Consider the following 18,942-nt stretch of genomic DNA (forward strand, 5'->3'; position numbering starts at 1 on the left):
ATAATAATAATAATAATAATTATTATTATTATTATTATTATTATTATTATTATTATTATTATTATTATTATTATTATTATTTACTCACTAGGAGTAGTCACACAGGCTATCATCAAAGATTTATCTTTGAAAACAACTTGTGATGTTCGCTAGAGTCTGAATGACAACAAGTCTTCCTAGATTTCCAATAATCTCCACCTCTTTCGATAACCTTTGTAGATAAATTTGCGTTATCGCAACAACCGCTTACCATTGTTTTCTCATTCGTAGCGACCATTGGTCTTCGTTTAAATTTGGATGGCAAGCAGTCTCCCCAAGGTGTCAGTCCTATTTTCACTCAGCCAACGGAGGTCTGGCTAGTGCTTTCACTTCTCAGTCTTTCCATCGTCCTTGACCCTCCTCAATTGTTTGATGTGGCATCAGTTTATGGTAACGCATACACGCACACACGCACACACGCACAACGCAAAGATTGCTTTATTATTATTATCTATATATTAATTTGCTTGTACGTACGGTGTCACGTCATCATCATCGCAAACATTAATTAATGAAACGCGTCATCATCATCGCAAACATTAATTAATGTGAATTATCTCCCTTTATTGTTCACTCTTTATTATTTAACGATGCCTTCTGTTTATTATTGTAGGAACGTTTAACTTTACGAGTTCGTTTTTTTTTTGTTTACTGTGCCACTTTATGTTTTTTTTATTTACACAACAAAAAATATGTTTCGAAATAAATTTTACAAAAGTCAAGAATGACTTTATTAAATAAATAACCAAAGTCACCATTCGCAAATACACTGAGTAACATAGTCAAAACATATTTTACGTCTTGTTCTGTTTTGCTTTTGTTTTACGGCAGATCAATCTTTTTTCGTGTTATTTAATGCCGAATCGAGTAATTTTGTAACATTTATACATCTTCACGTCGTTTACATAGTTATTATTTATGTTTTGTCTGTTTTATTTGCTTCTTTTACAGGCATTCATCATCTTCTAATGCCCACCGACAGAGCATACATATTTAAATACTATAAAAAATGGACACGACAATTTTTTTTAATATGAAATAAAACACTTAGTTTCATTACTTACAATTTAATCTATTTAAAGAAATATTTATTTCCTATTTAAAGATTTTCAGTATATTTTATTTAACTGAAGAAATATTTATTGTTCATACATATATTTTTTCCATTATTTTTATTACATTGTTAGGTGAAGTTTCAGAATAGTTAACCCCCTCCCCATATTAAGAATGGCTTTCAGCATGATTCTTACAATAGCGGTATCAAAGTTTTTTTATTATTATTATTTTAAAACAAATTATACAAAAAAAAGATACAAGACCATTGAATTTTTTTTTTCATTAAATCGCTATTTAGGTGAAGGTTCAAAATAGTTAACCCTTCTCCCCATAACCGTTTTTTTTATGCAGTAAAATACTGTTTCAATAATTACGGTTTAAATAAATATTTATTCCTTATTTAAAGATTTACAGTATAATTTATTTAACTGAAGAAATATTTATTGTTCATACATATATTTTCCCTTATTTTTTTTACATTGTTAGGTAAAGTTTCAGAATAGTTAACCCCCTCCCCATATTAAGAATGGCTTTCAGCATGATTCTTACAATAGTGTTATCAAAGTTTATTGATTTTTCTTATTTAACAAAAATTATAAAAAAGATACAAGAACATTTTAAACATTTTTTTCATTAAATAGTTATTTAGGTGAAAATTTAGAATAGTCAAACCCTCTCCCCTTATTAAGAATGGCATTTTTATTATTTCAGCATGATGCTTACATTTTTCTTAATATAAAAAAAAGATACAAGAAAATGTTAAGATCTTTTTTTTAAATTAAACTGTTAGATCAAAGATCGGAATAACTTACTTTATAGCCAATTAGCCAGCTGTATTAAAATGTTTTAGCATTTAATACCTAATAAGGTTTTTGCTTCAATTGTCACAAGCAGACGATATCGATTCAAAGGAGGTAATTCGTCAACAATTGTTTTAGCCGAATTTTACGGTAAAGTGTAGTGGATTGGTGGATATATTATACATATCCCCCAGTTTGTATTTATTTGCTTCCCCACTGAGCAAATAAGGCACAAGGCCGTTTTTTAATGTGGAGAGAGAGAGAGGGAGGGGGGAGGGAAATGGGGACCAGCTCCCGATGGGTGGGAAATGGGAGTTGGATAGGAACTGTTGGTATGAAGAGTTGCTCCTACATTGACCAAGGTAGATATGTGGGGTTATCCCCACATATGGTCTTTGCTTGCAGTATCTGTCGGAACAGATGGTATTTATTTGCTCCCCCACTGAGCAAATTAGGCACAAGGCCGTTTTTAATGTGAGGTAAAAACCAGCTCCCCTAAAAGTAGGCAAAAAGGGGGCACTCTGGTTACCAAAAATAATAATTGTCCCAGTATAGAGGGTTTCCCCTCCATTGACTGGTACAAATTATCTTAAGTGCAGCATCTGCCGGAACAGATGGTATTTATTTGCTCCCCCACCGAGCAAATTAGGCACAAGGCCGATTTTTAATGTGAGGAGTGAAGGGAGGGGGAAGGGAAAAAGGGGACCAGCTCCCGAGAGGTGGGAAATGGGAGCTGGTTAATGGTCAGGCATGTGGGGTTGCCCCCACATCTGGTCTTTGCTAGTCATAGCTAGTCCTAGCTAGTCATAGCTTGCAGTATCTGCCGGAACAGATACTACACTTTGATCTTGTCGCCCGGGCCGCAAAGGGCGGGGGCCAGTGTATATACATATACCCCAAGTTATTCATTTGATAAAAGCAATATTTAATGAGCATGGTTCTTCTTGCCAGGCAATGGGTTTACCTGAACCAACAGGTGATCCTCCAATAGATAATATGACTCGAAATACAAACGGGCCTAATGTTGAATTGTTAAACAATGAACAATTAGAGGTCTTTAATACTATAATCAAGGCTGTCATGGCAACTGAAAAAGAAGCCCCACACAACAATTGCTTCTATTTAGATGCCCCAGCCGGATCAGGAAAAACCTTTTTATTCAACATGTTATATGATTACTTCACCTCCAGCAGTACTGTAACCGCCACTGCGGCATTGCTGCAATGCTACTAACTTCAGGGAAAACACTCCACAGTATATTCAAACTACCTGTACCTCTGACAGAAACCGGTGTCTGTAACGTTTCTCCTGTATCAGAGCATGCTTCTTTTTTGAGAAAGGTAAAGGTATTCATCATAGACGAAGCCTCTATGATACCTAATCATGCACTGCTTGCTATAGATAGATGTTTACAAGATATAATGGGTAACGATAAAATATTTGGTGGAAAATTTCTCATACTTGGATGTGACTTCAGGCAAATTTTGCCAGTAGTGCCACATGGATCACCTACATCTATTATAGACACCTGTCTTAAAAGATGCCCATTGTGGCATCATTTCAGTCAATTACAACTAACACAAAACGTCAGAACTAACATAAATGAACAGGAGTTTTCTAGATGGCTCCTTCATCTTGGTAATGGTACACTAACGAGCAGTCTTAATGACGTTCCTGTAGATGCCATAGATGTTCCTGACTATTCGGTATGTAATGGTTCTCTAATCTCAGAAATATTTGATTGCAGCCCTCAAGAAATGGAAAATTGAATCATCATGACTCTAAAAAATACAGAATGTTTAACAGTAAATGTAGAAATTCTAAATAATCTTCCCGGAGGCATAAATACATATTTAAGTGCAGATTACATCTCCGATGATGATGCTGAACTTCAAAATTATCCTATCGAGTTCATAAATTCATTAACTCCATCTGGAATGTTACCTCACCGACTTAATGTGAAAATAGGGGCAATAGTAATGCGACTGCGAAATTTATCCATAAATCAAGGACTTTGTAATAGAACTAGGATGAAAATAAAAGAATGCCATCAAAACAGCATCATTGCTATTTTAATTAATGGATCTAATAGAGGTTCCACAGTTATCATTCCAAGAATTAAGTTAAAGCCAAGTGATACAAATGTTCCGTTTGCATTTCATCAGATACAGTTTGCAATACGATTAGCATATTCACTGATCATCAATAAAGCACAAGGCCAAACTTTGGATAAGGTTGGTATATATCTTCAACAACCTGTATTTTCTCATGGTCAGCTGTATGTGGCATGTTCAAGAGCTCGATCTAAGCACAGTGTGAAATTTAAGGTAATGCAACTGCATAGGGATGATAATCAGGGCAGAAAGCGTGGTGTAACATATACTAAGAATATTGTTTACCGTGAAGTGTTATGAAAACAATCAGGAACAGCTATGGAATCTAAAAATTAACTTGGATGTAAATATGATTTTGGAAAAAAATTTTTTTAATTGCTTTCCTTATATTTAAAATTCATAATTTGATGAAAAAGTAGTGTACAGTTTGTTTAACCTACCTCACATCATTTTGATTATCGAAAAATCAAAATTTAACTGTATTTCGTAAGATTTACAGAAACACTTCATTTTCTATGCATGTAATACACAAGAGTCTGAATATTATAACAGATTACAATGTTTTTATGGAAAAAACTTTTGTACAGAAAATTCAAAGTGTTCTATTTATATTATCAGGAAGTTGTGATGCATTAATTGAAATCTATATCACTAATCCGACTTAAAAAATATTTGTGAATTTCCAAATCTTCATTGAATAAAATTTAAAATAAATAGAAAAGTCTATTGCATATGTAAAAGTTGACGGTTGCTTATTTAACTTCCTTAAAAGTTATCCAAGTCAACCAAGAACTGCTCAATATTCTGGCTTAATGGATCATTTAGCAAGGAATGAAGATGGCGATTCTGGTGTACCAGTTATTCTACCATCTCCATTTACAGGAAGTCCTAGGAATCTTCAACAACTGTATCAAGATGCAATGGCAGTTTTCTGTAAATATGGAAAGCCAAACCTATTCCTTACCTATACATGTAATCCAAGATGTCCTGAAATATTAAACAACTTGGGGTCATCAGAACTTTCACAAAATCGATGTCAACAATGTCACACAGTTTTTTTTAAATTCACAGTCTGACTCCCCAGAACCTGCTGACTGACCACTATTCTCACTCCAAGCAGCTGATCAACGTCCCTGTCACCGCCTCAATCATCACCAGCACTTCCTGACAATATCAACAGCATCAGTTACGATCGCATTGGCCATCAATAAAAGTTTTAACTACAGTTCTTTGTTTGTTCTACTTGCTTCCATACGTTCATTTTTTTAATATAACAATAAGGAATTTCTTATTGATGTGTTTTACAAGATTTTAACTACCGTGGAATTTCCACGGGTCCTGCTAGTTATTATTATTATTATTATTATTATTATTATTATTATTATTATTATTATTATCTCACTGGGAATTCTCACACAGGTCATCATCTGATATTACTCACTGATAACATCCAGTGGTGTTCTCTGAAGTCTTAGTGACAACAAATCTCCCATAATTTCAAGTACTTTCCATCTCTTTCGGTGATATTTTCAAAGGAAGTTGCATTATTGCAACAGCCGCTTGCCATTGACTTCTCACTGGCAATGACCATCGGTCTTTATTGGAAATTTGGTGGCAACCTACCTCCTCAAGGTTCCAGTCTTATTTGGACTCATCTAGTGGAGGTGTGGTTAGTGCTTTCTCTCTGTGGTTTTCTATCCTTCTTTACACTTCATGACTATTTGGTGTGATGCCAGTCTATGCCGACACTACGCTTTTGTTGCTCCTCCCTAGTTAATTCGCAATTTTGCGGTTTCAGTTTTCTTGGTTCACATGGAGTTCATTTATCTTTTTGTTTTACTTATGTTGCAGTTTCCGTCTGGATAATTAACATTTGCAGCTCATATAGATTGGTTTCCGCATTTGAGAGTTTTCCTTGTGATTTAGCTGTTTTCAGCAATACGGCTTGTTGTATAGGCTTAATCTCCCCCTTGATTCACTTTCTACTAATTTTTTCTGCAAGTTTTTGGGACTGTTCCAAGTGTAACATAGTGCCTATGAGTGCGTATGAAAATATCAGCAGCAGCGAAGAACGGATTGCTTACGAAGAGATTAGCAGCAGCAGTAGTTGAAAAACGTGCATGTGCAAATCAGGAAGTGTGTGCAAGAAGAAAAAGGGGGGAAAGGGCGAAAAATACACCCCGTGGTCGGGGAGAAACAAAGTCGACGTCGAAGAAAATGGACGTTTAAAGTCGAGAACGAGAATGGGCCGGCTGTGGCCGGCATGCGGTCGGAAGAAAGAAGAAAAGTGTACACCGGGCGAGATGGATGATGGCGAGAGACTTGTAAAGGGCTTCGAGGCGGGAAATTAACGGTAATAAATACTTTTGTTAAAAAGAAAAAAATGCCGACCCGAATTTTTATTATTTATTTATTCCTTTGTTTATATGTAACGGCAACACTAGTGCTTCTACAATTATTGATATTATGATGATTTTCTTCATCTTCCGTATGTCTGTTTTTGTAAAATTTGGTCTCAGTGGAGATCTTGTTAGTGCTTTCTCTCCTCAGTCTTTCCATCCTCCTTGACCTTTCTCGACCATTAGGTACCTGTTGATACCGACATTTTTGGGGAGAATTAACTTACAATTATACAGTTTCAGTTTTCATGATTCCATGTGATGTTTCTTTGTGTTTTACATCTGTAGCAGTTTCTATATGTCCGGCTTGCTCTTGTAGCTCATGTGTATTAGTCTCCGTATTCACGGGGTTTCCTTACTATTTCTGTCGTTATCATTATTGTTATCCGTTGTATGTTCTCAGCCGTTCCTCTGATTCCAATCTATCTCATCCTTTTTTCAAAGTTTTTCGGTATTGTTCCTAGTGCTCCTACTATTATTAGTGTTATCTAGACTTTTTTCATCTTCCATATTCCTTTCAGCTCTCTAACCAATTCAGCGTATTTGCTCTGCTTTTCCGTTTCTTTGATATTCACTCTGTGGTGAAATTTACAACCTGGCAGGACTTTTCCTTCTTGTTAACTATTATAACATCCGGCCTTCTTGCTTGATTGGGTATATCTTTTTGTACGCCCATATCCCGCAGGATTTTGTGATTTTAATTTTCAAGTACTGCTGCCGGTTTGTGCTTTTACCATTTGTCTCGGTGTTCAAGATGTAGTCGCCTGCATAATTTCCAGTGTACTGCCTTTCCACTTGATCGTGTCTATTCTTCTTCTTCTTCTTCTTCTTCTTCTTCTTCTTCTTCTTCTTCTTCTTCTTCTTCTTCTAATTATTATTATTATTATTATTATTATTATTATTAAAAGCAGCAGCAGCAGCAGCAGCAGCAACAGAACCATCGCCACTACGCGTGGAGGGCTATCCTAATCAGTCGTTATTTTCGGGATTTTTTTTATATAATAGTCAACAGAATAAAAAAAAAAGGTGTGAAAATAATTAATATACAACAAATAACTATAAGAAAAGATAAGGTCAGATAAGTCACTCTTCTGCATACATGGATCAACTTTTGTGTTTTAACTTATTTTAAAGCGTTTATTTACTTTGAAACAAAACTAAAGTCAATGGTGTAAAAAAACAAAACAAAAAAACGGTGTTTTTTTTATAGTCAATTAAACCCCTAATAATAACTCAAAAATCGAAAAGTAAACAAAATACTAACACACACCAACCCAATAAATGTCACTAATTGTGCGAAAATGTAAAGCTCTACTAGTATGTAAGCGATTATTGAAAGTCGAAATGGCTATAACAATATTACCATTTTTTTTCGTTCTAACTCAAAAGATTTAAAAATACATCTGTTTCATGGTAAATAAACGCTTTAAAATAAGTTGTCATTCCAACCGTTTACCTCTTCCTTTGGAAAAGAATTAAAAAAAGAGTTTATAACCTAACAGAATGTTCCCCCAATGAGTGTACTGCAATACTGCATGTGTACCCTCTTCACGTAAACATCCCCGACGACCGACTCTACTGGCAGCAAAATTCACACACCCTCTTCATTGTAGAGGTCCCCAAATACAGGAATATGTTTTTGTTTTTTTTAATCTAATAGATTTTTTTTTCTCAGACTGCTTGCCTTAGAGAATCTTTCCCTGCTCTCTATTTTATCGGCTGTTTCAATATTCAGAAATTTAAATGTAATGTGAACAAAACTTGTATACAAACTTTCCACCCAGGCAGCCACTTATAAATCTGTTTTTTTTTTTGTTTTTTTTTAAATAATGTATCTGTTGCAATTGTTCCCATCTAAGCCTATTTCTTGTTGCAGCACGGGTGATATCAAGCGTCCCGTTCGCTGTATTGAATCACTGTTTCGTCTTTGTCGAGGAGTCAACCCCAATGAAAGCATCCTTCGGAAGTTCGCCGATCCAGAACTAATGAAAAGAACTTACGAAAACTTCTGCCGAAATATTGATGGTGAGAAAACTTTCAAGTCTATGGTCAGGTTCAGATTAAATTTTGTTGTTTGTATTAGTGTTAATAGCAGCGAATTCAACAAGATTCCCGAGTTCGACAAGACGCACTTTTATTGGTAGTACACACATGAAACTCTAGTGCCCTTCGAAGTAATCTCCTCCGACTGCAATACACTTGTTGTACTGTTCCAACAACTTCTGGAAGGCTCCATGGAAGCCCTCTTATGTGAGCGTGTCGATGACCTTGGTCACAGCCTCTTTCATCTCCTCGATTGTTTCATAACGACAGCTTGTAAGGTTTTCCTTGAGCTTAGGGAATAACCAAAAGTTACAAGGAGCAAGATTTGGACTATAGGGAGGGTGAGGAACTTTTATAATGCCAATCTTTGTCAAATAGTGATAAGATTTGAGCACATTGGGACAAATTTTGCACAAATCTTTCGCACCTTCAGTTCCTCGCGAATAATTATGTACAGTTCCCACACTGACATCAAACTGTGCACTTATTGCTTCTATAGACACACGACGGTCCTTATCCATGAAATTCTTTATTTGGCCAATCAGTTCTGGTGTTCTGAATTCCTTACTCCTCTCATCATCCCTCACAGACTTCCTACCTTCCTTGAATCTCTTATGTCACTAAAAAACGGATGCTCGATTCCTGCAAATTGATCCAAAAGCAGTTTGAAGCATTCTATACGTTTCTGTGGCATTTTTTTTCCAAGTTAAAACAGAATTTTATTGCATATCGTTCTTACTAATATGTCCTCACGTCCAAATTTGATTTTTGAAATTCACCAGCGGTAACAATGAGGCTTTAGTAGGGTGTATTCTACTTTCTGCTGTAGCTGTAACCTGAACCTGAAAGCATAAACATTGGTCAGTCATCTCATAAGATGTATAGCAATATCATACTGACAATTTTAAATCTCATAAGATGTATAGCAATATCATACTGACAATTTTAAATGCCTGTACAAAAAAGGGTTGGAAACTTATTGAAGGCACTTCGTACGTGACAAGTTCTGTAGTTTGAACGTAAACAAACAAAAATATATCAGTGTCACATAGACACTGAAGAAGCTCGTAGATTACATCTGCCGAAACGTTGTGAAAATAACAGCCAAGATGAAAACTAGTTCGATAATCCAAACAACAGAAGTTATCAGTCTTCATCTCTATCATTCTTTGACTTGTTCCATAATTAAAACTAATTAAAATAGTATTGTTTTGTTGTTTCATGATTAGTATTGTGCTATTGCGTTTATTTTTTAGTTTTTCTTCGCTTGAATTTTCAAAGCAACATTTTTTTTTTACACATACCATTTTGAATATCAAATCAATACGTGCACAATGCCGCGGAGCTGTTCCCAAGCAGACTACAAAATTGGCGTTTTCAAATCAAATGTAAACAAATTCTTGTTATATTTGCGCTGGTAAATCTCGATCCCATTTGAGGATTTTGATAAAGTGCAAAAAACGTACCTGATTGACACCCTCCCATTTCTTCTTTACTGCACCCCCCTCTCTCTCTCTCTCTCTCTCTCTCTCTCTCTCACACACACACACACACAGACTTGACGTTGCTAGTCTCAGTCTTTTTCCTTTGTACCCTCTGTCTCATGAATGGGATGTTACTAACCTCAGTCTTTTCTACAAATACCCTTATGGCATGTGTTGTTCAGAATTGTCTGATCTATTTCCTGCTTCCTTTGTGTTCCAGCTCGTTTGATTCGTTGGTCTAGTGGTCTCCATAAATTCGCTGATTATAATACCGCTTCTTATTCCAGTAGCTTCTTTCCAAGAACTACAAGCTTGTGGAACTCTCTCTCTCTCTCTCTCTCTCTCTCTCTCTCTCTCTCTGGCGACTGTTTTGCTCCTACCTATATCCTTGATCTTTTCTGGGTAAAAGTTACAAGGCATTTCTGTATTTGCAATAATTATCTTTCATTTTTGCTAGCTCCTTACATCAAGTGGCTTCACGCCTAGTCTGGAGCGAGTTCCAAAAAGAACTCAAATTCTGTCCAATCATAACCATTATTACCAATCATCACGGTGCTGTCTCAATGTCTACCTGGCACTCATTTAACCATTATCCTCAAGTGCCCTTTGGGCCTTGATAAGTAGTAACACATAGTAAAAAAAAAAAAAAAAAAAAAAAAATCCCGCGCCCAAAAGTTGCAAAACGCCGGCGATTCTTAATTTAGTTTATAGTTAAGTTCATGGATTTCAGCCATCAACCGGAAGTTTTCCTTCAGCACGAAATCCAACAGAGTCTAGGTCCCTGTTGAGATGGTTTCCTGTTGACTGTGATATGTCTCTAGTCCTGTGTAATTCTAGGAGGTCAACCCTCCCGGGCTTTGCCTTCTCATTTTTAGAAGAGGTTAGTTTATTGCCAATCCCAGAAAGGGCCCCTACCGCAGAATGACGACAAGGCAACTCAGACATCTTTTGCGCGTCAGAGTGCTTTTCTTCTAGGTTACTGATTTTCTTAATCCCACTTTCCGACATTTGTGTCAGATCATCCCACCGTGGGGAGGGGGGGGGTAAATAACTTCAAAATTCTGTTGGTAACAAAATGATATGACGTCAACAAGAGGAAAGGAACCCAAACAAAAATGAAAAGTGTTACAAAATCTTGTACTGATAGAAAAGCGAAGGAAGAAAGAATGTTTTCTTGTAAAAACAGTCGCGTTTGCGGAACTTATCTAAAAGATTCGTCCTGTTAACGAAGAATGTTTCCTGTGGAGTTTTGGCCGGGTTGAGGGAAAAAAGGAAGCCTTCGGGTTTTGTGCTGCAGTTGCAGTGGAAAATCCTCACACGTGTCTGGTATTGAATGACAGAGAGAACTGACAGACACGTATTGCCTCCAAGGCCCCGATAAGCAAATCAGTTAGACAATTCGAAAAAAACAAACAAAAAAAAAGACAAAAGAAAACGCTCTCCTGGTGTTGATGAAGATCTAAAAGGGAAGCCCGTGATCGATTATTTTTCATCAAATCAGAGGGCACCCCGTTAGTGACTCCTTAATAATTCCAATAATTCATACAAGGCATTGGACGGATGATAGCCATTTGTCGGAAGGAGCCTTAAAAGACCAGTTGAATGTTCCAGCGCATATCTATAGTTATAATCCAAGGCAACACCTCATTCGTACTTTCTCCCGTGACGTCTAAGTCTTGAAGAACAGGGACCTTTGTCCTTGTATTCAAACAAGTAAATAGGAATTTATCAGAATGCATTTTTATTTCTAAACATACTGTATGTGATGATTGTGAAAGATTTTTTTAGTTAAGTCGTACAATGGGACCAACGTAGACAAACTGGCAGCTAGTGCAATAAATAGAATTAGGAATTGGAGCTCATTGCTTTTTCTTTTTTTTTCTTTTTTAGATTAGAAGTTTCTTCTTTTTTTTTTTAGATTAGAAGTTTCTTTTTTTTTAGATTAGAAATGATTAGATTAGAGGGTATTAGTTTATAACCTAATAGATTCCGAACTGTCTGCCAATTGCCGCAATTATTTATTAAGTTATTAGCATAGGTATGTTGTTTGTTTATAAAATGTGTCATAGTAAAATCAGAGAGACGGGTCGAATAGGCAAAGCAATCATTGATATGGCGTGATGTGGAACGCGATTTTGGGGGAATATTAATACGAGTTAAGAGGGGAGTCTGATTCGGGTTCGGGGGTCAGAGAGAGTAAAGTTCTATCTCTGATTCCCTGAGAATGTGAATCAGCAGACATCTCGTGGATGCAACGAGATAGAAATAAATGACTGCTAAAACTATAGCAAAAATAGAGACGCCCCCACTCTCCTTCTAAGGATAAGAAACGATGATACGACTTCGACAGTGGAAAATCATTGTCCAGAAAGAAATGAGACTTGCATATGTTGCTATGCATATGCGGTGCATAAACCACTCCGTAATATTGCCAAGGAGCACGAGAGCAAAATGTAAAAGGTACGTTCGTTTTCGTTTTTATAACACCCCCAGAATAGTTGATGTGCCGTAATTTTGAACAATGACACAATGCAACAGAAAGTGCTCGTTTATTTTCGCATTAGAACTCTAGATGCAGGGGGAACCCAGGATTACTTTATTATATAGATAAATATTCTAAGTCAGGGGAAAATATACATATATACTTTATGTACAAATCACCTTGTTGATCATTTGTCGTTTTTATTTAATCTGAGTATTGTCTTAATTCTTTATCAGTGTACGCTGATCATGCTGAATGTATACGGGACAACACCCGCCATGTTGACGAGTGCAGCCGACAACAAATAGTCACCTTTGCTCCAGAAAGTAATGATATCAAAGAAAAATTTTGTCGGTAATTTATTCACTTTGTCTTTCTATATTTATCGATTTGTATATTTCGATATCTGTTATAAAGAAACTATATTGTTATGATTGACCATTCTTTGCTTTTCTTTTCAGATTTCATCGCGGCCTAGCAAATTGTTTGATCGAGCCGCTGCGAAATAATTGTGGCGAAAGCATTGGAGACCTTATGGAAAAATACACCCGGGGTACAATGCCGATTATGTGCAATCACAGTCCTAGTTATTCGACGTCCGTCGCGGCGGTGCTTTGCGGCATTTCATTTCTGCACGGACTAAACTATTCTTGAGGTTACGAATAAGGAGAAAAATGTGCGTTTCTTCATATCGATCGCAATATAGGTGGTTTAACATGAATGACAAAGAAATGGAATTCAGAGTTAATTTTGCCAGTGGACATTTGAGAACATTACAGGCGTATGTCCAAACACAAACACAAATACACACATTATATATATATATATATATATATATATATATATATATATATATATATATATATATATATATATATATATATATATATATATTAATTCCCGGGAAAGAAATATAAATAGAAGATGATGAGAATTTAATATTTCGACCATAAATTGGTTCTCATTGTATTGGATTTGAAACCCATGGTACCGATGTTTTTCTGACCTTCTGTAAAATTTTAAAATAAATATTATGCCCTTCTATTGATTTTTGTGTCTTTATAATCGAGCACTTTCCTGGGGTCTGCACAGTTAGTGCATATATATATATATATATATATATATATATATATATATATATATATATATATATATATATATATATATATATATATCTGTGTATGTGTGTGTGTGTGTGTGTGTGTATACACTACCTGTGTGATGTTAGCGGGAAATTGAGTGATTATAAAGAAAAATTATATATATATATATATATATATATATATATATATATATATATATATATATATATATGTGTGTGTGTGTGTCTCAAAAATGTACTGTAATGACCTGTTTGTGACTTGGTGACGTTTGTGTATTCTTTGATGCGCGTTATCAGGACAAGAACAGTCATCAATTTAAGCATTGACAAGTGTCTTCTGTACTTAAAGCCATGTCCATAAATAAAGGTCCTGTCGTCATTCGAAGTGTGAGTACCACTTCTTAAACTTCCTATATATATATATATATATATATATATATATATATATATATATATATATATATATATATATATATATATGCAAAAATCAAGACAACAAAATACAAAATGAGAACATTATATTGTGTATTTTCTTATGCGTTACAATTGTTTCCTAAACATTTAGACAACTTTAAATGTTATATCATTTAAAAATATTCCAAAATACCTACTCTCCAGACGCCAAAATACACTAGTTATACATATATGAATGCATTCATAATCTCTATTTTAAAAGATCAAGCAGTTGGACCGACCTTTACACCCATCTTATATTTTCATTTTTACTTTTACTTTATGAGTATATTACCGGAATTTTAATAAATACAGGGTGAGCAAAGAGTAGGTGGACAAAATGAGAAATATTTATTAAGATATCACGTATTCGTACAACTATATGCAATAAGACAATTAAATGTTATCTACCAACGCAAGTGCTCAAACTGTTTTTCGTCTTGATTTACATAGCTTTGAAGTCTACCTCTTACACTTTGACAAACACTTTCTACTTTTAAACCGATTTTTAAGCCATGCATTAAAATGACACGCTAAAAAAGTAAATGCAGCTGGCGACTAATTAATAATTTTTTTTTTTTAAGTTTTTTTTATTGCATTTTCACGCCAAACAGGGCACAAATCTACTGTAGGGGACTACTCTCTGGAACATAATTAGCAGGGATACTATGTGTGGAGCTGAGCAGCAAGATGTCTGTTTACATTACATTTGCACTTCTGCATGTCAGTACAGTCGGGGACAAAGGAACTCTGAAGGGAATTTCATAGTCTAGCAGATTTAAGGAAGAAACTATTAGAGTAGAAAGCTTTCTTACATCTAGGGATTTCTACTGTGTAGGGGTGGGATTTTGCTGCTCGTCGGGTTTGTCGGGGGGTATTTACGTCGAGGGGATACAAGGGCTTGTAGTTCGTCAGAGCATCTACCATTTAAGTACTTGTAAAACAGGAAGAGGGATGCAACATTTCGTCGATGGGACAGCGGTTGAAGCCTAGCTGATAGTGCGGGACCTATAGGTTGGCGACTCTCTTTTGAACCCTGTCTAAGAGGGAGAGACTAGTAGCAGATGCACCAGCCAAAATATAGTAACAATGCTCTATACATGGGCGAATGGTGTCCTTGTAGAGGTATAGGATACTCCCAGGCCTAAGTAACGTTCTAGCACGGTAGAGAGAGCCCACCTTATTTGCAGCAGTCTTGGCATTATATCCGTTTCAACTCATGTTCCCGATCCTGAATATGACCTTAAACTATATCCAGTAGTGAGGCCCCAGCTTGCGGGCGTTGGGAAGTGTGGAGCCACCCTTTAATTACCATTGCTCCCAGGTCCACTCTGACCCGGACTGATAGTACCTGTTAGGGTCCCAACTATGGGTTAAATAGAAACCGACTTGAAAACAACAAATATATTCTATTAAAAAAAAATTTCTTCAAAATCTTTGGATACGGCATTAAATAACGTGGAAAGGGTTGATATGCCGTAAAACAAAAACAATCAACCAACTCATGTTTCCCATAAATGTTATTTCGATGAGTTTGAACGAACTAGTTTCATGTAATGTATCATTAGTTATTGCTAATGGTACACTTTTGTGTAGAAAATTGGTGGTTGAAAAGGTTTCTTGCAGTTATTAAAGGAAAGAGGCTTAGTCATGACAGCATTGCATGTGACCATTCATTTTTGCCCCCATTCCACCAAAGACCGGATATCTTCATCTAGGGTTTTTGCCATTGCCTTGAATACATGTTCATTCATGTTCATTCGTTTTCGCCTCGTGTCTGTTATAGAGCGTGGTGTCGGCAGCAAACATACCCTTCTCAGAGACAATTTTATCAAGGAGGTCATTTATGAATGTCAGGAATAATAAAGGTCCAAGGATCGACCCCTCAGGTACACCCGCATTTATTTCATATTGTTTTGACGCGCGACCATCGAGGACAACTTGGATTCTTCTCTTACTTAAGAAGGATTTAATTATGTTAAGTATTCGTCCAGTAATACCATATGATCTGATTTTCCTGAGAAGACCATCGTGCCATACCCTGTCAAAGGCCTTGGATATCCAGTGCATGGTATATACGTTCAGAGATTATAGTTAGAATATCTGCAGTAGAACGGGGTTTTCTAAACCAATACTGTTGGTCAGACAGAAGTTTAGCAGCTGTGAGGTTGTGGACTATGGCTTGGTTAATTATGGACTAAAATATTTTAGCAAAAATATGGAGGAAGCTAATAGGGCGATAGTTTAATGGGTAAGTCCTTTTGTCAGAATTCTTGTAAACTGGTACAACAGAAGCGGTTTTCCAGCAGCTAGGAAAGCATGATTTGCTTAGGCATTTATTGCAAAGGTTGGAGAGAACTGGTGCATAATATCAGGTCAACATGCTTTTGAGGTGTCTAGGTTTTTTTTATGAGCATGTACTTGAGAAGGGGTGATTTTCATATCGTCTAGTGTGGTTTCTGTCCGCAGAGGAAAATCTGGGAGGGAGTGGTTTGCTGGGTCCAACGTAGAATTGCAGGCAAACCGTCGGGCAAGCAGATTAGCCTTTTCGGTTGCTGTGGAAACAACTTCAAGATTGTTGGATAGTGAGGGAATTGTTGATTGCTTATTATTTACTACACTGTTGTAGATTTCTACTATTTGTTTGTTTGAACGATTATAGACACCTTGCAGGCATCTTTTCTGCCATTTTATTCCTTTATTTGTTTTTGTATTGCCATTCGGACTTTGGGTTAGGGGAAGGTTAAAGAAAAGTATTATGCTATTTGTGACTTTTAACAGTAACATTTTTATATTAAAGTTTTATCAGGAAAACAATTTATAAGCTTGCAAAAAATCTCTAGAAATAACGCATTTGATCTTTTAATATTCTTTTTTTTTTGTAAAATAAATATTTTTTAAATTTTTGGTACAATTTCGTTAAATTTCTTATTTTTTTAAATTTTTGGTACAATTTCTTTATTTACGGGCAAACTTATCCAGCTAACAAATTAACAAATGCTTCACAATTTAATTTCTACACACTAGTTACTATCAATAAAATGAAACTAAACGATAATAAATACAAAACCTGCTATTATTCCTTCAAACTTGATATCTCTCTTTACGAACAAAATCAATTTAGTATTGTGAAAATATATATTTATTAGGTAATATTAAGTATTTAAAGCAGAATTACCAACAGTCGGTGTTGACAGCATAAAAATTCTGAAGTGTGGATCAGTATCAAGCTTTTAAGAAACAGCAGCATTCGAGATTGTCAGCTTAAAAAAAGAATTCTGAATTGTTGACCGGTACTAAGCTTTAAAAGAAGCAGCAGCAGGCACCACTATGTCTTTCATCTATTTTTTCACCTTCTAATTTGTTCCTTTCCTCATACCTCATCTATTACAAATCGGATCAGACTCACTTTAATTATATAGATAAAACTTACTTCTTGTTTGCTTAAAAGAGCGGATGACTGACTTCATGAGAAGTTGTGCTTTTTCGCCAGAGATTGCCAAAAATAACAGTAACCTAGCGTTTATATTGGAGGGAGGGGGGCAGCAATTGTGCAATGTTTCATAAAACCCACAGTCTTTTTTCAAACCTAATTTGAATATATAAAATGTTACCATCTTGTTAAAATCAATATTCATTCCTTACAAAAATCTGCTTAAAACTTCTTAGCGACCATTAGGTAGCTCTACGTCTGACTTGTCCACCAAGTTTCAGTTGTACATATCTAGCAATCTATATTCTATCGTATTCTATTGTATAAATATCAGCTGTCTCTGTGTGTTTGCGTGTGTGTTTGTATGTCCAACAAAAACTTTTGTCATCCGCACCATACAAGCATGAACCTGGTATCGTTAGAAAGAGCAATCTCTCGGACACATAATATCGAAAAAATAGAAAAATAATTGTAAATTATTTCATGTAAAAATGTTTTGTTTGAAGGATGGGGTCAGGTAAAAATCTTGTTAATCGCGCATGCGCTAATGGTCGTTTCTTTGTTTCATATTAAAATGCTAAATTTGCAACGTAATAACATCAGTGTTGTCGTGGTCCGATCGATAACATGTTCGCTTACGAACTTAAGTTTTACATGTTCGCCCCCAGAACGCAGCATTTTTTCTTTTATAAAATTTTCTCTCCTATTTTAAAAAATTATCAACTTTCTTACGCGCCCACCACGCAGCAATTTTTTTTTTAATAACACGGTAAGAGGTCACGTAAGTCTGCCCCCCCCCCTCTTTTTTTATTTAACCGTATTTTACGCCCGGCAACGCCGGTCCTCCCTCGCTAGTTTATGGATACAACATGCAAAATTGTTAATAGCTCTGACATATTTGTTTTTGGTTGCAATGTCCCCTTTCAATGCTGAAATAGTCTGGGAATTGCTCTTGTGGACATTTTTTTTTAGATAACGTCAGGTAAAAATCTAACGGTTTATGTCTATTCAAGATTACACTTCGTACTGATTAGGGGATCAAGTTTATAATTGAACAGCGATAAAAAATTGTTTGCGATTCATGATTTAAACTTAACGGATAAGTTAGGTATAAAAAGGGAGTTAATCGTGGTTTGATTGCAAACATTTTTTAACAACTCCATAGTGGCCATATTTTATTGTCATTCTGTACATTTATCATGCGAAAAAATATAAGGCCTCACTGGTCACATACTTTTCCTGGTTGTATTAAACTACAGAGTACACATATTTTACGCTAAATAAATTGTAATTTAAATTTATTTCTAGCATTAGAAAATTGTTTTATATGAACCGTATCATACGCAATGTTTAATTCTATTTAATATGAGTATAAATGTCTTATTTTAATAAATTTCTTGAACAATTTTAAATAGTTGTCTGAAATTGATGATAAGTGGTAAATAAAAAGGGGGGTTTCATGTGAACGTGTGTCTATGTGCGTTTACTGCCAGACCGTGATCGACCGCTGGTTGTCTTTGCCCGAATTCGGTGCTTT

At 35.6% G+C, this 18,942-nt stretch overlaps 1 protein-coding gene across 1 annotated transcript in view; it reads left to right on the top strand.

Annotated features, from left to right (window-relative positions):
- LOC145277984 (uncharacterized) overlaps positions 1-13,213 on the top strand; it is a 148,295-nt gene extending 135,082 nt beyond the window's left edge. The window contains exons 4-6 of the mRNA XM_080130125.1: positions 8,285-8,433; positions 12,654-12,771; positions 12,879-13,213. Of these exons, the coding sequence (XP_079986251.1) occupies positions 8,285-8,433; positions 12,654-12,771; positions 12,879-13,071 (460 nt within the window). The 3' untranslated portion in view covers positions 13,072-13,213. The remainder of the gene's footprint in view (positions 1-8,284; positions 8,434-12,653; positions 12,772-12,878) is intronic.
- Positions 13,214-18,942: the final 5,729 nt, after the last annotated feature.

Source organism: Euprymna scolopes, chromosome 6 (genome assembly GCF_053919585.1).
Source record: "Euprymna scolopes isolate OS-2025 chromosome 6, ASM5391958v1, whole genome shotgun sequence".
Classification (NCBI taxonomy): domain Eukaryota; kingdom Metazoa; phylum Mollusca; class Cephalopoda; order Sepiida; family Sepiolidae; genus Euprymna; species Euprymna scolopes.